Source organism: Oryx dammah, unplaced genomic scaffold, assembly GCF_014754425.2.
Source record: "Oryx dammah isolate SB20612 unplaced genomic scaffold, SCBI_Odam_1.1 HiC_scaffold_10, whole genome shotgun sequence".
NCBI classification, from domain to species: Eukaryota; Metazoa; Chordata; class Mammalia; order Artiodactyla; family Bovidae; genus Oryx; species Oryx dammah.
The window spans coordinates 37,116,432-37,139,070 of NW_024070194.1; the positions used below are offsets into that span (position 1 = coordinate 37,116,432).

The 22,639-nt window shown below is 47.6% G+C and overlaps 2 protein-coding genes across 2 annotated transcripts; one reads left to right on the forward strand and one right to left on the reverse strand.

The window, feature by feature from the left end:
- Window positions 1-1,311: 1,311 nt before the first annotated feature.
- GTPBP4 (GTP binding protein 4) lies at window positions 1,312-15,218 on the forward strand. Its single transcript, XM_040247954.1, has 17 exons — window positions 1,312-1,428; window positions 2,216-2,386; window positions 3,659-3,762; window positions 3,843-3,979; window positions 5,060-5,160; window positions 5,364-5,456; window positions 6,017-6,208; window positions 6,285-6,350; window positions 7,276-7,365; window positions 7,793-7,903; window positions 9,156-9,233; window positions 9,491-9,542; window positions 9,953-10,053; window positions 11,290-11,487; window positions 12,364-12,429; window positions 13,523-13,666; window positions 14,537-15,218. Exons 1-17 carry the CDS (start codon window positions 1,381-1,383, stop codon window positions 14,687-14,689), a joined length of 1,905 nt encoding a protein of 634 aa, XP_040103888.1. The 5' UTR covers window positions 1,312-1,380; the 3' UTR covers window positions 14,690-15,218.
- Window positions 15,219-17,737: 2,519 nt separating this feature from the next.
- Window positions 17,738-21,799, reverse strand: IDI1 (isopentenyl-diphosphate delta isomerase 1). Its single transcript, XM_040247958.1, has 5 exons — window positions 21,343-21,799; window positions 20,929-21,101; window positions 20,696-20,788; window positions 20,148-20,278; window positions 17,738-19,196 (listed from the first exon to the last, which is right to left on the reverse strand). The coding sequence occupies exons 1-5, from the start codon at window positions 21,489-21,491 to the stop codon at window positions 18,879-18,881; spliced, it is 864 nt and encodes a 287-aa protein (XP_040103892.1). The 5' UTR covers window positions 21,492-21,799; the 3' UTR covers window positions 17,738-18,878.
- Between the last annotated feature and the right edge of the window lie 840 nt (window positions 21,800-22,639).

Consider the following 22,639-nt stretch of genomic DNA (forward strand, 5'->3'; position numbering starts at 1 on the left):
GTCTCAGTGCCCCAGCCTTCTTCGCCGTCCGCTGCAGAGGGCAGCCATGGAGCCGACCACAGCCCTCTGCCTTGGGTGGGCTTTTCCTGCCCTGCCCCTCATCTATAGGGTTTTGCGGGTCTTGGGGGCCATCTCCTTCCTCCTGACCTCATCTCACCAGCAGCCTGTTTTGCACTCACAGCAGGTCAGCCCGGCTCTGGGCTGCCCCTTCCACTCTTGCAGTGGCAGTAGGAGGGGAGGGACTGCCCCCTTCACAGGGCCCCGAGGATGGACCCATCTGCAGTCTGATTCTCAGAAAGGCTGTGCTGCAAATCTGGAATTGTGCCCGCAGACAGTGCACAACTGACTGGAAGTGTCTGGTCCATACAGGCATTTGGGGCCACCCTCAGCAGGCAGAGCAAAGGTGGGGGGCAAAGTTCCAGGTGGCGTTCATTGGGGCAAGGCAGTGGGCAGGTCAGTCAGCCACGGTCAGGGGAGCAGAGGTGCTAAGACAAGGGCCAGTCACCGAGGCGGAGGGATAGATGAGGGGCTTCTGAGGAAGAAGAGAGACAAAAGGACTGCGGCTGGCCTGGGTTGGGGGAAGGCTGGCAGCTCCGATGGGGCCAAGATGGGGTGGTGGTGTAGGGTCGCCAGCGGGGCCTCGCGGGGCAGGAAAGGTGTCCCTTGTCGCACACGGCTGGGCCTCCACGGCCTTTAATAAGATTCAGCAGGGGACTTCCCTGGCGGTCCGGTGGTTAAGACTGAGCTTTCAGTGCAGGGGCGGATGTTCCATCTCTCGTGGGGAAGCTAAGATCCCACCCGCCTCACCGACCAAAAAATTTTAAAAAAGGAAGCGCGCTCACCGGGGGAGAAGCGATGTGAGCGCGCAAAGAGCAGACCCGCGCGCCCCCCACCTTCCTCTCATCCAGCCAGAGCCCGCGCCCACTTCCCCAGACCCCCCGATCTCCGGAGACCCCAGACTCCCCGAGATCCCTGGAGACCTCCGAGCCCCTCTGACCCGCCCACCCTCACCCACAGGCTCCCAAAGGGGCCCCAGACCCCTGGCTCAGGTCAGCCAGGCCCTGGACCGGCTGGGCAGCACAGATGCCCGGGGAGGCCTCTCAAAACCCTCTCCTTTCCGCGGTGGGGACTGGACCTCAGCGCCGCCTTCCCGGCGCAGTCCTCCCGCCGCGCGCGCCCTCTGCCCCGGCCCCGCGACCCCTCCTCTGGCCCGGCGAGGGCGCTGTGTGACTCCGACACAGCGCGCAGGGAGCAGGGAGCGCCGGAACTGACGCACCTCCTACGCACCGCAGGCGGAAGTCTCGTCCTTCTCGGCGGAAGTTATTCCCTGGCTCCTCGGCGGAAGTCCGGCCGGCTGTCCCCTCGTGGCGAATCACCGGCATGGCGCACTACAACTTCAAGAAGATCACGGTGGTGCCATCCGCCAAGGTAGGAGGCCCCAAGGGCTCTTCTGCCTCCGCTTTTCTCGGCTAGGTCGCGGGACGCTGGGGCTCCGGTCTGTAACGGTGGGCTGGAAGGGGCCGCCTTCTCCGCCAGGCCCCTTCTTAGATCACATTCTTTCCAGATTCGGGCTCCCTGGTTTGGGGTCCTCCCAGAGAGTGGGGGTCCTTCCTCAGAGATTAGGGCCCTCAGGGCGTTGGGATCTGCCCGGAGGAGAGGGGGAAGAGTCAGCAAGCTCTATGAAGTAGGTGGGTCTGCGACGACCGGCGACAGCGTGCCTCCCAGAGCAGATCGGCTCTTGGACGGCTTGCTCTGAACTTCATGCCGGAGTCTTTCATGTCCACCTTACCTTGGGAAATTGAAAACAGCGGGTTTTAGTCTTACCGGTTATTTTGTGTGCTGTCAAAACTGGAGATACACAAACCGAAATAGTAGAACTGTTTCTCCTTAAAACTTTCTTTTTTCCTGCTTTGTGCTTGAGTTTTCTGGGTACTTACCTTTCAGATGGTTTTAGGTATATGGAATTTACGATAATGTCAAGAGTGTGGGATAAAATTTATTTCAGCAGGCATTTGCTGAGTGTTTTCATAAAGGCAAGGAACCATAAAGATGAACAGAGCTTTACACTAAAGATTTAATTAGAATAAGTGTTCGTAGTTTAAAATAGAAAAAGTGTTTGTAGTTTAAAATACATTGTTGAACGTTAGTCTTTTGAGGTGATTTCAAATAAGTAGGTGAAAGACATTTTTGGGATAACTGTCTTATTTTATTGCAGGACTTTATTGACCTGACATTATCGAAGACTCAACGAAAGACTCCGACAGTTATCCACAAACATTACCAAATCCATCGCATTAGACATTTTTATATGAGGAAAGTCAAATTTACTCAGCAGAATTACCATGACAGACTCTCACAAATTCTGACAGATTTCCCCAAATTGGATGTAAGTGACTCTGTGGGAGGAAAGTGATTATGTAAATATGAACCTTCAGGCAAGGTTAAACCAGGTATATCTACTCAGTTGACCCATAGTGAAGGAAAGAGGAAATAATTGACTTGTCAAAGTTTACTCTGAAAGTTAGTAACAAAACTGGAAGCAGATCAGAGGTTTTTTGATTCCTTAGTATCTTGTTTCCCCAGTGAAACTCTCATCTCTGAAAGCCTCAGGCTTTCTCTGTAATCTCTAGGCTGTGGGGACAGTTGGGATTCTGAAAGCTGTGGACTGAATTCAGAAGCCCAAGGTTCTGGTGGCCTATGTGTGTCCTCTCCTCCTTTCCAAGGCTTCCTTTCCTGTGGCTTCAGATGGGGCCAGTGGCTTGTGGCCCAGCGGCTTGTGGCCCAGCACTGTGTGTTATCTTGCTGCTGCAGCTGATGGTCAGTGTGCTTTTCTTATGAGAGGCAGTCTTATGGGGCGCTGCCTTCTTCATTGAGCCCCCGAAGTTAGGCCCTGCTGCACCGAGCCATCTGCCTGTGTGCTTAGTTGCAGAACGCAGGAGTGGACCCTGCCTGTGGAGCCCCTGAGTGGGACCACGTGGTTGCGAAGTTGCTGAGGTGAGATGGATGTGGGGTTTGCAATACAGCCTGAGAGCCTCAGCTGTCCTGAGATAGTCCCTGAAGGTGGGTTAAGGCTGAGAGAAGAGATTGGTTCATGTGACAGAAACTGCTGGTATAAAATTCTAGGACTTGATGTTAGTGCTTAGTGGCCACTGGCTGGATGAGGGTATAGTTTCTGGGGAAAGTGCAGGTACTTCGGAAAGTACATGAGGATGAAAAACGCAGTAAGGATGAGGTGACAGCACCAGGAAACACCTGTACAAATAGAGGAGCAAAGAGATGGGGGTTTTAAAACTTTCTTCTTAAGTTTTCGGCAATAACAGCACATTTACAGGTTGATGGGACTGGCTGGATGGATGGGAAAGTATTTCTGGAGCTCTTTTCAAGCCCAAGTGGTAGGCTCTCGTGCGCAGATGGAGTTGGGCCTGGCCAGGCCTGCACAGGGGGCAGGTGAACTTCACTTCCCTGCTGACTCTATTTTTTCTCTGTGACTAAATAGTCATTGAGAGAGGCCTGGGGAGAAGATTGAGGTGGGAGGGTGGGCGATGAGGAAGAGCAGAAGGTGTGATGTGTTTCCCTAGGAAGTTATGTTCAAGTGTTATCCACACACAGGAGGAGAAGCTGCCAGACCAAGGTGACCGTTCTGTTGTTCTTGTTACAGGATATTCATCCATTTTATGCAGATTTGATGAACATTCTCTATGACAAGGATCATTACAAGTTGGCTCTAGGACAAATAAACATTGCCAAAAATTTAGTGGACAAGTAAGGGATTTTCTTACTGTAGTATCTTTTAAGTTACTGTCAAAGGAGAGCAAAATCTTGCACGTTTTTCTGTTTTTCAGCGTTGCTAAAGATTATGTGCGACTCATGAAATATGGTGATTCTCTGTACCGCTGCAAGCAACTGAAACGCGCTGCTCTCGGGCGGATGTGTACTATTATCAAAAGACAGAAGCAGAGTTTGGAATATTTGGAACAAGGTACTTGTTATGCATCAGCAACTAACTACTTGTTAGTGCATTCTGTTAAAGTACTTGATTATTGTCGAGAGTTATTTTTATAATGTTTATTTTTGTTTTGTTTTTGAGAGCAAAGGAACAAATTATTTTTCCCAGTCTAGCCTGTAAGAAAGTCTAACAGATTAGATGTGATTGAAAAAGCAGCTAGAACTTAATTAATACTTACATGTTAGAGCTGCTGTCTGGGGTCGCAGAGTCAGACACGACTGAAGTGACTTAGCAGCAGCAGCAGCAGCAGCAGCACTATCAAAAACATTTATGTCTTTCAAATTTAATAGGCAAGGCATATACATTATAAATGGCGGGGAGATACCAAAATAAATAAAAATAAAGTGACCCATAGTTTTACCTGTTATTGATATTTTAGTGTAAAACATGTTAGCATCAAACTGCTACTCCAGTTTTGTTACCTGGTAGTTTTATTCAGTAGGCGATTTCTGAATTAATGTAGAACAATTTTTACAGAAACAACTTTGTGCTGTTTTGTATGAGTATATATTTTTACATTTCAATTATTTTTAACTGATTTGATTTTGATCTCCTCCCCCAGCATCTTGCATGTAATTTGCAACAAGATCATAACTCTGAGCTGCTTTGACGGTGCTTCCAGTCACCGGTTAGGTCTTTAGGTGGCCCGCCCAGTGGTGCTGCTTCAGTAGTCGAGGTCCCGGGGGTTGCTCGTTAAAAAAGGAGCCCTGTAGGCCAGGAGGTGCTAGAGCACACGCTCGCTCGAATCGCCCTTTCAGACTCTACTGTCTTGCTCAGTCCTCTGGGTTGTGTGGTCTGGGCCCCACCTCAGTCTGCTGGGTGGGAACCCATGCTGTTTGGACCTGGGAGGAGGGTCTGGGTTCAGCCTGGATGCCCCTGCAGCTGGTCCCTCCTCCATTCATTCATGTTTTCTCGTCATGTGTGTGATCACTGTTGGAGTGTGGTAACATGGCCACAGGCCTGGAGTGTACAGCTAAGTTGATAAGACTGTCAGCTTTGAGTTGCTTAAGCTTTTTCATGAAGTTAAGCACATTTACCTTCGCCTTCTCACAGTGCGTCAGCATCTGTCCCGTCTGCCCACCATTGACCCGAACACGAGGACCTTGCTTCTGTGTGGGTACCCCAACGTTGGCAAGTCCAGCTTCATCAACAAGGTTGGTGCTGCCCCAGCGTTGACTGAGGACCCGCTTGTGTAGGCTGAGGGGGGCCGCCTGGTCGGTGCTGGCTCCTGTCTTAGCAGTCTAGTCACGTGAGGTGTCGTGGGGTCTCTTCTGACCCCCGACAGGCTTGATGCTGTGTGGCTGAGGCATGTTTGTTCTGGGAGGATGTGAAAGTCAGGACCTGTGGTTTGTTCTAGGTGACGAGAGCGGATGTGGACGTCCAACCCTATGCCTTCACCACCAAGTCTCTGTTTGTGGGGCACATGGATTACAAGTACCTGCGCTGGCAGGTGAGCGCTGGCCTGGGGCGTGTGGCCTCATTCCTGGCATCTGGCTCTGGGCTTGCCACCGATGAGGGTCTGCCCATGTCCGGGGAGCCTGGGGAGCAGGTCCCAGGTTGCCAGGAGGACCCCCTTCCCCCTATGGACAGGGTCCAGGGTGGCATGGGGCCCTCTGTCCATCCTCGGGTGAACTTGGGACACAGCAGCTCCCGGTGTGGCATCTGTGCTCTGCTTACGGCAGGACTTCTGATTGATGCATCCTCAGAAACCCAGAATGGGTGGTGCAGCCTGTGTCCACAGTTGAATGTGATATTATAAACAGTGGTGTTGTTCTGAGCGCTTGGGGGTGTGCTGGTTAATCCAGGACTTATAGAAAGAGCAGTCCTCTTTCCATCCAGCCTTCAGCATCGCTAGTGAGCTCGTTCCTCAGTAAAGGCCCCTCCCCTGGTCTTCACTTGTCTTTTCTCACTGCTTTGTTCCTTCACTGTAGTCAGTGGAGCTCCATCAGGGCTGGTCTAGGTCTGTGGGCACCCTTGGCCTGTGTCCTGGGCTGACTTGTTTGCCCACAGGTGGTGGACACCCCTGGGATCCTGGACCACCCTCTGGAGGACCGCAACACCATTGAGATGCAGGCCATCACGGCGCTGGCCCACCTGCGAGCCGCGGTGCTGTACGTGATGGACCTGTCAGAGCAGTGTGGCCATGGGCTCGCGGAGCAGCTGGAACTCTTCCGGAACCTCAGGCCACTCTTTGTCAACAAGGTGGGTATGGGCCGGTGTGGTCTTTCGTGAGTGACGGTGAAGGTGATGATTTCATCAGTTTTCTTCCTCACTGCAGCCTCTTATCATCGTAGCAAACAAATGTGATGTGAAGAGGATCTCTGAACTTTCTGAAGACAATCAGGTGAATTCCCTCGATGTTTTCAGAATGTCCTGCTGATTCTGAAGCTCATCTCCCACAGCCAGAGTTGAGAAGGAAAGTCAGTGATGCCAGTTCACAGGGTTTTGTTTTATGGTTGAGATTATGTCCTTAGTGACTGAGTCGCTGAAACCTCACGGATGCCCATCAGTGGCAGAGGGACCATGAGGTTTTCTGTGGCCTCTCTCAGAGGCCGTGGGGCTGGCAGTGCCTGTGGTCAGAGCAGCAGCCCCAGGAGCTGCTTGTTGGGAAGGGCTGTCTCTCAGGTGGGCACCTGGGCAGGTGGCATGGGTGCAGGTGGCCGCGCTGGTCATGCTGTGATTGGTGTTTCCAGGGAGGAGGGGCCTAGGAGGGAAGCAGTGCTCCATCCTGAGCAGCCTGAAGTCCTGAGCTGGGCACTTGTTTCTGGACTGGGGACATGTGGTCAGGCCGGCAGCGAGGTGTCAGGTAGCCTTGGTGGAGGCGCAGGTGGCGTCCCTCTTAGGGTCTTAGTGGTTCGTTTGTCAATGGGTTGTACCTGTTGCTGAGGTGTTTTCTCAGTAATTATCTTAGGCTGAGGAAGTCAGATATTTATAAAGAACAACATTGAGAGCATTGTGAAGGTATATCTTGATTTTTGCCAAGGTTCTCTTCAGAAGGGTAGGCCTCACAGAATGTTCCTGAGTGCCTCAGGTTTGCTTGCTGCACTCTGGTTTGATTCTCCCCATAATGTGAATTGTCTTAATCACAGCAAAATTTAGGGACAAATAAATAACAGTTTTGGGGAGATGTTCTTCAGAAGAATTAGAAACCACAGAGGTGTTTGTTGTGATTAGCATCTGTAGCACCTGTTTGAGGAGGAGGACGGTTTGTGGATGGGAACTGAGAATAAATGCCACAGCTCATGTTTACTCATCCGTTGTGTTCCCAGAAAATATTTCTAGACCTGCAGGCGGAAGGCTTTCCTGTGGTGGAGACCAGCACACTGACAGAGGAAGGGGTTATCAGAGTGAAGACAGAGGTCAGTGCTCCCCGTAAGCAGGCCTGTCCTGAGCGCCAGCAGCCCTGCTGAGAGATGCATCTGGGTTCCCTGCTCCCTCTGCGCCCCCTCCTCCTGCCCTGTGAGTGTTGGGAGTGGGGGTCACACTCCCACCACGAGTCATCTGCACCAGTCCTGCGCCCTTGGTTCCTGCATTGGGCTGGGCTTGCCCTGCCTCAGGAAGGGAGACAGCACCCGCTCCCCACTCCAGGAGCACACGGTCTGCCCTGGGCAACTTCCTGAACTTGGGGGTCCTGGTACCCAGCCCGCAGAGGCTGCTCCGAGAGAGAGCCCGGCAAGTTCCAGCCTCGGGCCCATCTGGCGTGGGGCTCTGGCTCCTGGGCCCTTTCAGACATGATGGGACACTGGATGCCCCATGACCCAGCACCTTGTGTTCTCACCCTCCTAGGCTTGTGACAGGCTTTTGGCTCATCGTGTTGAAACCAAAATGAAGGGAAATAAAGTGAATGAGGTGCTGAACAGATTGCACTTGGCTGTTCCCAGCAGGAGAGATGACAAGGTGAGACCTCCTATGGAGGCCCTGGAGACAGGGCTTGTGGGGCTGGTGGGCTTTCCTGGGTGCGCTTAGATCAAGGTCACGCCATGTATGTGTCAGAATTGAAAAGGTGAAAGGAAAGGAGGAGCCGGGTTAAACTGCTGCTCCCTCCACCAGAGGCTGCCCCCTGCAGCTTTTCTCATTTATCTTTCCAGAAACATTCTGGCATATCAGCTTTTCTCAAATTTTAAATAGGGTGGGATGTACAGGTCTCTTTTTTAAATTGCAAGTTTATCTGTAGAATGAAATTTAAGACATGGCATCAAAAATGTCATTGTTCTCAAAAGCGCACTGGAAGTTTATGCTCCTGACGGTTTGAGAATGCACACTTCCTGTTCTATCAGTATGATGGACCACAGATGATTCTGTTGTGGTGTGTTTTCTTTTTGTCTGCGTTGCACAGCTTTTGGGATCTCAGTCCCCTGACCAGGGATTGAATCCGGAACCTGGCAATGAAGGCTGGGAATCCTAACCAGTAGGCTGCCAGGGAATTTTCACGTGTTTTGTTGCTGTTGTTGTTAATTATTTTGATGTTTCTCATGTATTCTGTCCATTCAGCACTAATTTTTGGTGACCAGTCCAGGAACTAACAATAGGTAAAGATCATTGCCAGTGACGTTTGTTACTGTAAAACTATTTGTTCACAGAAAGTTGTGCCAGTTTTCAATTTTTTTCAGTACCACACATTTTTTTCTCCAAAATAAAGTGAAAATTACAAGAAGTGATGTTTCTACATTGTGGTTTTAGGCAGTCGCACTCACTGATTATTCAACTTGATTGTTTCTAGTTACTGAACGTTGTGTGGAACTAGGTATTTCATGGTGATTAACATACCGACTGACTTCTTCACTTGTGTAGGTTGGTTATCTCTAGTTCTTACATTAGGGGAGTCAGACTCCTGTGTGCTCTATGTATGTGTGCTCAGTCACTTCAGGCGTGTATGACTCTTTAGGAGCCCAAGGATTGTAGCCTGCCAGGCTCCTCTGTCTGTGGGGTTCTCCAGGTAAGAATACATGTGTTGCCATGCCCTCCTCCAGGGGATCATCCTGGCCCAGAGGTCCAACACGCATCTCTTATATCTCCTGGATTGCAGGAGGGTTCTTTACTCCGAGCGCCACCTGGGAAGCTCTGTACATTCTGTAGACATTTTTTTTCTTTTTGTGTTTTGATACAGCAAGCATTTCACATGGGTATTTCCAATCATGTTTTTTCGCAGGAGAGGCCCCCATTCATCCCTGAAGGCGTGGTGGCACGTAGGAAGAGGATGGAGCTCGGGGAGCCGAAGAGGAGGCAGGTAGGTGAGGGAGCCCCAGGCCTGTGCTGGAGTGGGGACAGGGGCACCTAGGAGCATAATCCCCAGGGCTGGGACCCTCTCCGGTATGGGGGGACAGGGCTGCCAGCGGTGGAAGCAGGTTTCCCACTGGAAGTTGGTGCTGAGCTTCAGGTGGCAAAAGGTTGGAGAGGGGTAATGCCATGGGTCTGGGGGTCACCCAGCAGTTCTGGCCCTGGGGGTCAGAAGTGCTGATGAAAACTGTTGTGTTTTCGTTGCAGGAACGGGACCTGGAACTGGAAATGGGAGATGATTATATTCTGGATCTTCAAAGTAAGGGCTCAAGTGTGGTAGTTTAAGATGCTAGGTGTGGGAAAAGTATGAGAGTACCTTAGTGGGTACAAGTTGTTCAGCATTTTGTTAGTTTAATTTCTTGAAGGTGAGAGGTTGCCAGGATGCTGAGATTTTTTCCTTCCGAAGTAGGTTTCTCTTGCTTTTGGTGAGGGATTATTTTTGTACCTTTCCTAGCGTATAATGCTGGGCCAGGCTGATACCATCGATAGTCTCTTGTCCATGCCTTAGGACTCTTGGTTTTGGGGTACTGACGGGCCCTGGCACATTACCTTGTTTACCTGGCACTGAGCACAGAGGCTCTACTGTCTTTGCAGATGTGGGACTTGGTTAAGTGGTGACTCTTTGGGCATCCAGTAGTTGAAGATTTTTTTTTGTTTTCTGACCTTTAGAGTACTGGGATATAATGAATTCATCTGAGAAACACGACAAGATCCCTGAGATCTGGGAAGGCCATAACATAGCCGACTATATCGACCCTGACATCATGCAGGTTTGTGTCCCTAGTGACACTGTGTGACTTTTACTCCTCTTCAACTTGACCCAGGAGATATGAGCATAACTTCCTACTCCACTTTGTCCTTGGCCCTTGTTCCTTATGTGCCCACCGAGAGCCTGGGCTTTGCCACACGGGCCCCGTGTTCAGCCCTGTGTCCTTCCGCCTGAGGCTGGTGCATGCTCTTTCCTCCACCAGACCTCCCTCCCTGTCTCCCTCTGCTGGGCTCAGGGTGCCTCCTTCATGAAGAACTCTCACGTGTGGACACCCTAGTCAAGTGCCTCAGCAGAGGGTCCACTCATGGGGTGAGATGACATCTTAGTGATGTTCTATTTTAAGTGTATGGTACATTTTATATAGTATTATAGTGTATGCTCTCATCCATGGATGGACATAAGACTGTTCATGCCACTTCTTTACCTTCTTTAGAAAGAATCACTTCCAACTCCATCTTTTTTCCATCTTTTGGATGTCATGGTTCATGTATTAGTATTGAGTGTTTTCAACATGTCTGGGTAGATTCCTAGGAGAGTTGTTGGGTTATAAGGTAATTTTATGTCTGTCTTTTTGAGGAACTGCCAGTTCTGATGGTGTCCTTGATTTATGGTTCATGTCTTCGTCTCTCCAGTTGTGCCTCTTGCTCTGTTTCTTACTGTGTAGCGGCCCACTCCACAGTCTGGGCTCTGATGGCCCATGACTGGCTTCACTTTGCCTATCCCCTTCCAGTCTCCTTCCCTCCTTCTGCCTTATCACACCAGTAGTGAGGGGGGCACCTTTGACTTGGGCTCCTGTTGAGGTTTATTATATGTTTTTAAAGATGTTATTAACCATACAGCTAATGAGCTTGTATTTGGAATGACTTTGGGATGGATACACAAGCCGTCCTGGTCCAAGGCCAGTTTGGGTTGATATTTGTGGTTCTAAGAACAGAGCTTTTGTGTACTGTTAGGAGAGAGGGGAACGTTTTACGTGTTTTAACCTTGGAGTTGGGAGTGATTATTTCTAAAGAAGGTAAAGAAGTGGCATGGAACAGTCTGCTTCTGTTGGTATAGTCTTCTTGGTCATCTGTGTGCCTGTTTGTGGGGAGGTGAGCCTTGCCGAGGCCACGTGAGCCTGAACCTGGGCATTTGTATCACCTCAAAAAGCTTAGGAGAAACCTGGTTTTTATAAAGGTTGTTATACTTATGTATGAGTTTTCCATTGTTGACTTTAATTATGACTTTTTATAAAAAGAAATTGGAAGAGTTAGAAAAAGAAGAAGAACTAAGAACAGCTGCTGGAGAGTATGACAGTGAATCTGAAAGTGAAGATGAAGAAATGGCAGAGATTCGACAGCTGGCAAAACAGATTAGGGAAAAAAAGAAGCTGAAGATTCTACAGTCCAGAGAGAAGGACACACAGGGGCCCAGGATGCCTCGGACGGCCAAGAAGGCAAGTGTGCTCAAAAGTCAGTGGTTCTTTGTGTGTGGGCGTCTGTATGGCCCTGCCCTTTGATTGGTGTAAGTTGATTTTTGAGGTTGGCTGAGTGTTGACCTGCTATACTGAGTGTTCCACCCTTTCTTGGTGACTTTGGATTCAACTACTTTGTAGCTGTACAAATGAAGATCATGAGTTATGGGTAAATTTGTGGAGGTAAATTCATCAGTTAACACGTCCTTTTTCTTTAATTCTTTATTGGTCAGGACTTACCTTTTACTTTCTTCAGAAACCTAATGCAGTCTAACTCAGAGCCAAAGTGGTTTATCTGAGCCCTGTGACTGGTTAGGAAGGGGAGGTTCATGCTGAGGCACAAGTGGATTGGATGGAGCCAGGGTCCTCTGGTCCTCAGGTCTGTCTCCTTGGGCCCTGGCTTTTGTCTGGAGTCACCGCACCCAGGGAAGGAGGATGGTGTGGGGGGTGGTTGAGTGAGCTGGGCCAGGCTGTCTCTATGGAGCACACTTGTGTGTTTGACATGCGGCTTCTGTGTGGTGGCGGATGACGTGGACAGCTGTGGCATTGCTGTGTCCCCCCACCGTGGGGGAGGAGCTGCTGGCCCCTTCAGTCTGCATGTGGGAACCCCTGGGGAACTGAGTGAAATCTGGGGGCCACGTGTACGTTGTCCTGTGTGTAATATGTAATCACCCAGAAAATGTTAATTTTTATGTTATTTAATGAGTTGTCCAAAAACATGCATGTGAGCCCAAGTAAAAGATAGTTTCTAAAATAAGCGTATCTTGGATCATTGTTCTGTACATTTTTCCTTGAGTTTTTTTTTTTTTAAGGTTTCATCAAACTAACTGTTTAAAACAATATCGTTTCCCCTTTCAGGTTCAGCGGAAGGTCTTGGAGGATGAGATGCGCAGTCTTGGTGTTGACATGGACGACAAAGACAATGTGAGTGCAGACGGCTGGGGTGGGGGTAGGCTGCTGTCCTGGGAACCAGGGCGGGAACAGGTTATGGAGGAGTCGGTGCTTCTGGGGTTTGTGTTGAGAATTACGTTGTTTTGCAGTTCTTATTCTTTAGCTGTGACTTTGATTTTGATGACCAGTGTCTTCACATCGAGCTTTAATTAGCTTCAGTTTAGACAAAATAAATGGGAGGTGGTGCTGAGTGCCTTGGTGTGAGAGGAGCATAGGCTGGTAAATTGTTCAGGCCCCAGAGGTTAGAAGGCATTTTGCATACCTTTTTTAGTGTCTCAGTTTTTCTTGATGAATTGAGCCAGAGTAGACATCACTGTATGAAAGAGCATCTTGATGTTCTGGATTATTTCTCAGAGCAGTTTCTCAGAAGTGGAATTACTGAAACAAGGAAAACCACTGTGTTAGACGAATCGGATTTTGATGAGCCATGTGTGCTGTTCACATTATGTCTCCTGACTAATGATTACTGGATGCTGGGCTCTTGGCCTGCCTTCCTCTCACACTGCTGTGCAGTCTTATTTCCAGACAGTAACCTGAGGGACACCTTGAGCAGGGGCCTGCAGAACTTGTCCTCAGCACCCGGGTCTTTGCTCAACTTCCTGGCTGAGCTTGCAGAAGTGGGGTGAGAAGGAGGGCCACTCTTGACATAAATTGTGCTGCTTAGGAGGTTGAACAGGCAGCTCTGAGTAGCACACAGCAACTGTGTGAGAGAAAACGAATATTTGACCAATAATTAATGGGGACTGTGTGTACTTTATTTTTTTAAGATTTGTTTGTTTATTTTGACCATACTGTGCTGCATTTGGAATCTTAGTTCCATGACCAGGGACTGAACCTGCATCCCCTATGGGGGAAGGGAGGACTTTTCCCCACTGGTCCACCAGGGCAGGCCCCGACTATGTATGTTTTAAATGTATTTAGCTTGTTTGATGACGGTTCTACGAGCCCTTCACGTGCCTTCTCCCCCCACTGGATAATTTCATGTTTGTCACTAAGGCCGGGACCCCGAAGTGCCAGGACCCCAAGGCGCCGGGACTCCAAGGCACTGAAGCCTACTCTGTTTCAGGCCCATTACGCAGTCCAGGCCAGAAGGTCTCGAAGCATCACCAGGAAGAGGAAGCGGGAAGACTCTGTCCTGCCCGCCTCTGTGACCCGCAGTCACAGCTGTTCTCGGCCTCCACGTGATGTCTCTGGTCTCCGGGATGTCAAGGTTAGTCCCTGTAACGAGTAGCTAATAAAACAGTAGCCTCTATGGTTGACCCCTCAGGGGGTCGGGGCAAACATTTGGAGCTGCAGAGATTGTGGGGTGGGTGGTAGAGTGAGCTTTTCTGAGTGCTGCACCCCAAGGGTTGGGCTTGGCCCCTGCACAGCCGGGTGTCCATGGGCCTTTTCTTCATGCGTGTGTGTTCCTTCTCAGGGTGGACAGAGAAGGGTATTGGCAGTAGCCTTGCAGCCTGATGCTTGGTCCCAGTCACTCAGGGCTATGCTAGAAAACAGTCCTGCTCAGATCCTGGACATGGGGCCCTCACCCACCACAGGAGAGAGCTGTTTGGGGCAGTCTTTCAGAAAAGACACTTTGGATGTGTACAGTCTCTTTTTTGTGGCAACTACTACTTTTTCTTTTTCTCTTTAAATACAAAAATGGTTAGTTTCAGCACTTTGAAAATTAACATAGATGAGAAAGTCTGTATGTAAACTGACAAGCAGTATGCTTTCAGGGAGCCATTTCGTCCAGTAATCTGGACTTAATACCAGCATTGCCACTTGTCAGTCAGGTACGAGTAGCTCCATGGCTGGATCTCTGTGCCCTCATCTGCTGAGAGGGAAGTAGAACAGAACAGAGTACCTCATCTTGCAGGTCTGAGAGTGTCTGGTCCTCACAGATACGAGACTGGCCTGGTACAGTTTCCATCCTGCAGGTACTGTGGTGTGTCCACTGGAAAATGGTGTGAGTGATGCTCACCAGGGCTTCTCTTCACAGCACAGACCTGGACTGTTCACATCAAGTGTTAATGGGTAATGGAAATTCACTTGGAAATTTGGGTTTTCACAACTGATAGGTTTTTCTTTACCTTTGTAGATGGTGAAGAAGGCTAAGACGATGATGAAGAATGCTCAGAAGAAGATGAATCGCTTGGGGAAGAAAGGGGAGGCAGACAGACATGTGTTTGACATGAAACCGAAGCACTTGCTCTCAGGAAAGAGGAAAGCTGGTAAAAAGGACAGGAGATAGTGTCCTTCACCGCTGAAACACTTTGACCTGCCTTTTTCCTGGTTTGGTTTCACAGAGCTGGAATTTGTGATCTGTAAACTGAACAGAACAGTGAAGTAACTCAAGGACTTGATGCTTTGCTGAAAGCTATGGTTATGCCTTGAATGTAAGGGTTTGGGTAATTTTTGTCACTTTATTATATTACAGATATTTTGGGTGGGGAGTGGTTTCTCATTTCTCAAGTTTTGATTGCTTTAGACTTGCAGGACAGGAAAGATTTATTGATGTGACTCTGTTGCTTTTGATGGACAAATCTTACTCTTGTGCAAGAGGGAACATTGGTTCAATGCACATGAAGAGTCCCTGTTTTGCAAACACACCTCTATTTGAGGGTGCGGACAGAAGTCTGAACTGGTGAAAGGTTACAGATAACAGCATGCCAGCACTAAAAGGACTAAGTCAGCTCCTAGTCCTTTTGTTCAGTGCACCGTTTGATTTGTCTTCCAACTATTTTTATGCAAAATAAATTTCCAAAATAAATTTTATTTGGTTGGTTTTATTTTTGTTTCAGTTACAAACCGCTGTCAGTGTGGGCAGATGAAAAGGGAAAAAAGCAAATGACAATTCTTTTTTGTTTTCAAAGCAAAAAATACCTTTCTGTGGAGTAGAATGTTGCCTAAGTTGCTGAAGTAATTAAATGTAGGCATCTCCTGCTTCAGTGTCCACTGTGAAGACTGGTTTGAGTGGAAATCATTATGAGGTTCATGCCCAGTAAAATGAAGGGAATTAGCATGTGAGAATATGACGTGCTTACAACAGCACTTTTCAACCACAAAACTGCCATGGCCACTGCTTTGCGTGCAGTTTCCAAGTCCCCTCTGCTCACCGTTGATGTTTCTAAGTGCACCTTTGTGGGTCCTCCAGTGTTGAGAGGTGTAATTCAGGGCTTTTCTACACACAGGTGTGTTTGAAAGTTGCACTTTAGGGATCCAAAGTAAAGTAAAAGTTTTGTTTGTACTGGGAAAGGTTATGTTCAGAGAAACCTGTTGAATGATACCAGGTGGAACGACCAGGGACACCCAGAGTCCCTCTCCTTTGGGATTATACTTTCAGTTCAATTCAGTCCAGTCTCTCAGTTGTGTCCGACTCTTTGCGACCCCATGAACTGCAGCACACCAGGCCTCCATCACCAGCTCCCGGAGTTCACCCAAACCCATGTCCATTGTGTCGGTGCTGCCATCCAACCTTCTCATCCTCTGTCGTCCCCTTCTCCTCCTGCCCTCAGTCTTCCCAGCATCAGGGTCTTTTCAGATGAGTCAGTTCTTCACATCAGGTGGCCAAAGTATTGGAGTTTCAGCTTCAACATCAGTCCTTCCAAAGAACACCCAGGGCTGATCTCCTTCAGAATGGACTGGTTGGATCTCCTTGCAGTCCAAGGGACTCTCAAGAGTCTTCTCCAACACCACAGTTCAAAAGCATCAATTCTTTTGCACTCAGCTTTCTTTATAGTCCAACTCTCACATCTATACACGACCACTGGAAAAACCATAGCCTTAACTAGATGGGCCTTTGTTGACAAAGTAATGTTTCAGCTTTTTAATATGCTGTGTAGGTTGTCATAACTTTCCTTTCAAGGAGTAAGCGTCTTTTAATTTCATGGCTTCAATCACCATCTTCAGTGATTTTGAAGCCCAGAAAAATAAAGTTAGCCACTGTTTCCCCATCTATTTGCCATGAAGTGATGGGACCGGATGACATGATCTTAGTTTTCTGAATGTTGAGTTTTAAGTCAACTTTTTTACTTTCCTCTTTCACCTTCATCAAGAGACTCTAGTTCTTCACTTTCTGCCACAACGGTGATGTCATCTGCATATCTGAGGTTATTGATATTTCTCCCAGCAATCTTGAATCCAGCTTTTGCTTCTTCCAGCCCAGCGTTTCTCATGATGTACTCTGCATATAATTTAAATAAGCAGGATGACAATATACAGCCTTGACGTACTCCTTTTCCTATTTGGAACCAGTCTGTTGTTCCATGTCCCAACTGTTGCTTCCTGACCTACATATAGGTTTCTCAAGAGGGGGTCAGGTTGTCTGGTATTCCCATCTCTTTCAGAATTTTCCTCTGGCAGAAACTCTGCTGACTCTTTGAGACTCTTGGAGTTTAAAGGCTGGCCTCTTCCCATGGCGGGGAAGCCTTGGTGGTAAACCAGTTTGGGTCAGTTTTAGCCCCTGTGGCTCAGTATCAGCCTGTCTTCCCACTCCCAATCCTGAGTTGGTCACTGTGCCAGTGTTTTCTGGAGCTGCCTGTTGGCATCAGATTGAGCCCTTAAAGGGCCTTGTCCTCCAAGTACTGGGATTTTTGATTGGTAGTTGCTGCTTGTGATGGCAGAGGTATAAACAGATGGATACCTGCCAGTGGAATTTGAAAGGCCAGTGGAATTTGAAAGGGCAGTGCTTATTTCTTTTCCCCCTGCATTTTTTCTTTTTAGCTTTTTGAGAGCTAGAGATTTAAGAATTACGACCTCAAAAAGCACTGCATGCTTAGGAATTCAGTAACTCAACATGTTGACAAAAAAGAAACACATTTGGAAAAAACTGAGACCTGAAGACCTCAGGAGGCAGATACCCACAACTAAAAATTCCCATACAAAAATACTGTAGAAAGTGTGGTCCATTAAAGGAAAAAAACTAGGAAACCATCCTTCAGGAAGACCAGATGGCAGACTTACTAGACAAAGATTGTAAAACAGCTGCTTTAAAGCTGTTCAAGATACAGGAAGATGGAGACAGTCAGAAAAAACAATGCATGAACAAAATAGGAATATCAATAAAGTTTAATAGATGGTACTTTTGCTCTGTACCTGTTGTCAGTGCTTTGTCCACAATCTAAATGTAAGACACCACTGCCAACACAGCAAGCAGTAGCCGTTGTAGTTACCAAGTTTTTTGTAAGCTAAAGGACTAGAAATAATATAAATGCATTTTGAATGCATTTACCATGCTTAAGCTACCATAGGACTTTTCACCTATTACTGTATTGAAGCTATAACAAATAAGACAACAGTATCAAGATGTGGTAATTTATTTTTATTGTTAAAGTTAACATTTGCTACAGTTTTGCCTGAAATTAATATCATTCAAGGATAATAAAGCAGTCTTAAGGTCTCAAATGTGAAAAATCTGTGGCAAGAGTTTAAAAAAGTACCATTAGTCAAGGTACAGTTCAAATAATAATAATATATACATATTCCATAGCCCAAATTTATTTAAAATGAATATTAACTTGTTTGTGGTTAATTTTCCTACAACATGGCCCAACTGCAGACAAGTCCTCCAGAAGACATTTCACATATGGTGTCACTGGGGCTGCCATGGGGGGGGAGGGGTGCCAAAGGCATTTTTTGGGTAGAACCTAAGGATGCTGCTATACAAGGCAAAGGATGAACCTTCAGAAAGAATTATCCAGCCTAAACTGCAGTGCCACAGTTAAAAGATCCTGTTGTTGAGTATGACTCAACTTACCCAAGTTCCATTTTACAAATAGTCTGTGTTCCTAGTAATTCTTAAAACAAGACTTTACTAATTGGCATGGACTATTTAAATGACTTCACCCAGCCAATGTCCCTACCAAAATCAATGTTAGACTTTTAAATATCAAAAATACTTCCAGAATGATTAAACCACAAAATAACTTTCAATGACAAAAAATCATTTAATCGTTTAATTCCCTTGAACTGCTCTACTATATTTTATCTCTTAACATGGAAAGTTAAACTGCAATGTTTTGAAGTAGATAAGCAAATAGGTTCCATTCCACATTTTTCTGGACCATGATAAAAGTTTAAAGATATGTCAAGCACCTGGCAGATAGTAAAGTGCTATACAAGTCTTCTGAAAATGTTTATCACAATATATAAAAAATGAACTCCACTTGTTCGTTTAAATGTGTCATAACTATTTGTTTAGACAGGTTAAATTTATTTTGCTCTCTTTGTATAATAATCTCTCAAAATTTTTACAAATTGAAGCACATATATATGGGATGTATGACATAAAATCAAGAATTCTTTTCTATACAAATTCTGGTTGTAAAGTGTCAGTATTTCCAAGGAGAGTTCCAGTGGGGAACTAGATTTTTTTCAAGTTCATTTTAAGTTTACTAACTAGAGAAATTCTTCAGTACTTTAGTAACCATTCATCTCCACTTTTATATTCGGTGTATTTTCTCATGGTCAACAAACAGATTCAAACGATTTAAGTTATCCCACCACTTAAAGAGAAAAGTATCTGCAATAATTTGAAACCATGGGGTTATCTTAATTTCACCACGGGCCGCCTTCTCTAGAAGTTCTTCTAATTCTTCCTTTGTTACATAGCAATAGCTTTTAATCTCATTGGGGTCTGGATTCAAGGTCACATTCTTCTTCACCAACAAAATGTAGTCAATTTCATGTTCTCCCCAGATACTATCAGATTGAGCCTTGTAGTGAATTCGTGTTAGATAATTAATTTCCTCTGGAGTAACCTAGGGTAAAAAAAAAAGAAAAACCTCCAAAACATCAACAAAAAAATAATCTAAATCAACCTACTACATTTCAGTAATACCTTGAACAACAGAACTAGTTTTAGAATGATAATTTTTGAAATGTTACTTTCCTATTAATACACGGAATACATAAAGTATATATACTGTGAAAGTGAAAGTCTTTCAGTTGTGTCTGACTCTTTGTGACTCCATGGACTACTATACAATCCATTGAATTCTCCAGATCAGAATATTGGAGTGGTTAGCTGTTCCCTTCTCCAAGGGATCTTCCCAACCCAGAGATTGAACCCAGGTCTCCCTCATTGCAGGCAGATTGTTTAAGAGCTGAGCCACCAGGGAAGCCCAAGAATACTGGAGTGTGTAGCCTATCCCTTCTCCAGGGGATCTTCCCGACCCAGGAAAATATGTATTCTTGAAATAGTATTAAATAGTTTCAACTCTGAAATTTTTCCCAAAGGACCAAAAATAGAAGATTTATTGAAAAATGTATATTAAAGAAAATAGGAGAGTCACACAAACTAGAAGTATGACATTCCCCCTCGCATCTTAATTCATAGCAGGAAAAAAAATTCCCATTTTAACTAGATAAAAGAGTTACTTTAATTTATTCAGGTCTTATTGAAAGGGGACAATTCCAGGGACAAGAGGATAATTTCAATTCACCCAATCAGGTCTGTAGTTCACAAGAAAACACTCATCTTTGGTCAGTTATAAAACAGTTAACTTTATATACTGGTTAATAGATCAACCCATTGTGGTAGAGTTAAGTATCTACAAGTATTATGAAGTCAAAATTTAACTTATTTAATGGGCTTTTTGGGGGCCTAAAAAACCAAGTGATACAAAGCAGAGAGCTACACTTGAATTTAAATTTTGTTAAAAATTGTTTTAATGTATTCTAAATACATTTCAGCTGGTATGGTGGGTTACCTCTTCCATGGGAATTCCGAGTTCGGCCTTTAACCGCCTCTGTGCTGCTCTTCTTATTCCAATAGCATCATTTTCTTCCAGCTCACTCGGGTTGCTTAACGGGTGACTACAGCAAGTATTAGTAAAACACCCTGGAACATGTTAATGTTTATAAATATACAGAGATAAACTTTTCCTGAAAAATAGGTTAGGAAGATTAAGAAAACTAAGTTTAAAAAGTAACAAAAAAATAAAATGATTCTGGAGAATTTTGTGAAAGACACAGGTAGATGTACATTTTTATGAATGCTTTCTTAACCCAAACGGTTAAATGGTCTTGTGTATAAGACACAAATGATTACAGACACATCTAAACCTACTTAGCAGCTCTTATCCTTTACTGCTGCTTTATTTATTAGGTTGCATCCACCGTACAAGCTTCTCGTGTGAAGAAAATAAAACTCAGCAACTGACTAGAATTTTCTGATCTCAGCTACCAGAAATTGCACGTGACAAATCAACAAATCAAAGCACGTGCAGCTGCCAACACACAAAGGGTGAGCACTTACCTGGGAAGGTAATCTTAGCGTCTGACCTCTGCTGCAGCAGCAGCTTGTTCTCGGTGTTGAACAGGAAGACGCTGAAAGCTCGGTGCAACAGCCCTGGCGGCGAGAGAGATGCGACGCCCTGAGTCTCTGTCTGGGCCTCGCAAGGGCTCGGGCGGCCAGAGGGGGCGACGTGGGATCCCCGCCCTCCCTGCGCCCGAGGACCCCGGCCCGCCGCCCGCCGCCCTCGCGGGCACCTCTCTCGATGTTCTCGTTCAGGTGGCAGTTCTTCTTGGTCTCCGCCCCGATCCTCCGGTCGTTCTCGTCGATGAGGATGCACATCTCCGCCAGGAGCTGCACCTGCTGCTCGTCCAGCTCGTCCGTGCTCACCTCCGGCATCGCCGCCCCGCCTCCGCGCCGCCCCGGGAACCTGGGGGCGGGGGTCCCAGAGTCGGAGGACGCCCACACCGCCTCCCCAACGCCGGGCCCCGAGCCGCGCTTACAGCCCCTCGCGCTGCCCACGCGCCGGAGACCCCTGGCCTCCGGCTACTTCCCCACACGGTTGGATTAGACTACGGGATGCGATCCGGAAGCGCTCGGCCAGCGCCTCAGCGCGCAGAGCCCGGACCCCCGCTCGCCTCCCGGCACCTCACAGGCTCTCTCCTCCGTACCTCAGACACGAGCGGTCCACGGAAGGCTGCGCCGCTGGGCGAGTCTCCCTCAGATCCCGCCCCAAGGCACGGGCCCCGCCTCCGGCCCGAGCCCCGCCCCCCGAGGCCGCGCGGCCAATTGCCCGCGCCGGCGCCAGGGCGCGCCACATTCCCGCCGGCCAATGGTGCGCCAGCCTGCGACCCACGTCACGGTCGCGCGGTGGCGCCACTCCTGATATCCAGGCGTCTCCTCCCACGGCTCTGGGCTGTGGAACCTTCCCCCAGGCTGCAGCGCGGGTGCTCTCGGTGCCTTCGGTACACAGCTGAGGTGACGCTCCTCGATTGCGGAACGGCCTGACGGAGGGCACTTGCTGACTAGGCGCCGAGCGAGCGTCCGCTTACGTCTTGCCCTCGGCCGCTCTAGCCAATCGACACGCCGAGGCTTTGCGCTCGCGGCGCGTTGACGTCAGGCGTCTCCGCGCGCTCGCGGTCTGAGACGCGGGGAGGCGTTTGCGTGAGGCCGTTCTGTGAGCTAAACAGACCTGTTGGTGAGCGTGAGCTTTCCCCGCCGGGTAGTGTGGCGACTTCAAAGTAACCAGACAAGTTTGTCACTATTTGTGAAGGAAAGGAGTTGGAAAACGACCTCTGCCAGTCGGGAGTTGCTGGCAAACCACCAGAAAGCGAGAGAGAGAGAGAGAATGGCACAGATTCCCTGTCACAGGTCTCAGCAGGGACCAGCTCCGACTGGCACCTTGATCCTGGATCTCAAGCTTCCAGACCTGAGACAATAAATTTCTGTTGTTTAAGCCTGATTTGTGGCATTTTGTTACAGCAGCCGTATCAAAGGAAAGCACTGTGGAAAACGTGAGCTTTGATGTGGACCTGGATTTTAATCCAATCTTTGCTCCATTGCATACTAGCTTTTTGAGTTTTGACAGCTAATTATAACGTCCTCAGGCTTAATTGGACTTCCCAGGTGGCGCTAGTGGTAAAGAACTCACCTGCCAATGCAGGCGATGTGAGACGCGGGCTGCATCTCCGGGTTGGGAGGATTCCCTGGAGGAGGGCCTGGCAACCTTCTCCAGTATTTTTGCCTGGAAAATCCCGTGGACAGAGGAGCCTGGCGGGCTACAGTCCATGGGGTCGCACAGAGTTGGACACAACTGAAGCGACTTAGCATGCTCGCATGTTTTAAGTTCAATTCAGAATAATTTGTACTTCAGTCGATTTATGTTTATGGTGTACAGCAAAATGATAGTTTACACATTATTCTTTAACAGTATAGTTTATTACAAGATGTTGAATAAAGTTAGTTCCC

Excerpts from the sequence above, each read along its gene's own strand:
- GTPBP4 (XM_040247954.1), top strand. The coding sequence starts at position 1,381 with ATGGCGCACTACAACTTCAAGAAGATCACGGTGGTGCCATCCGCCAAG. Across the intron at positions 2,387-3,658 it reads CAGATTTCCCCAAATTGGAT|GATATTCATCCATTTTATGC; the intron begins GTAAGTGACTCT and ends TTCTTGTTACAG. Across the intron at positions 10,054-11,289 it reads TCGACCCTGACATCATGCAG|AAATTGGAAGAGTTAGAAAA; the intron begins GTTTGTGTCCCT and ends TTTTATAAAAAG.
- IDI1 (XM_040247958.1), bottom strand. The coding sequence starts at position 21,491 with ATGTGGCGCGCCCTGGCGCCGGCGCGGGCAATTGGCCGCGCGGCCTCG. Across the intron at positions 20,279-20,695 it reads CGCTAAGATTACCTTCCCAG|GGTGTTTTACTAATACTTGC; the intron begins GTAAGTGCTCAC and ends AACATGTTCCAG. Across the intron at positions 19,197-20,147 it reads TCGGAATTCCCATGGAAGAG|GTTACTCCAGAGGAAATTAA; the intron begins GTAACCCACCAT and ends TTTTTACCCTAG.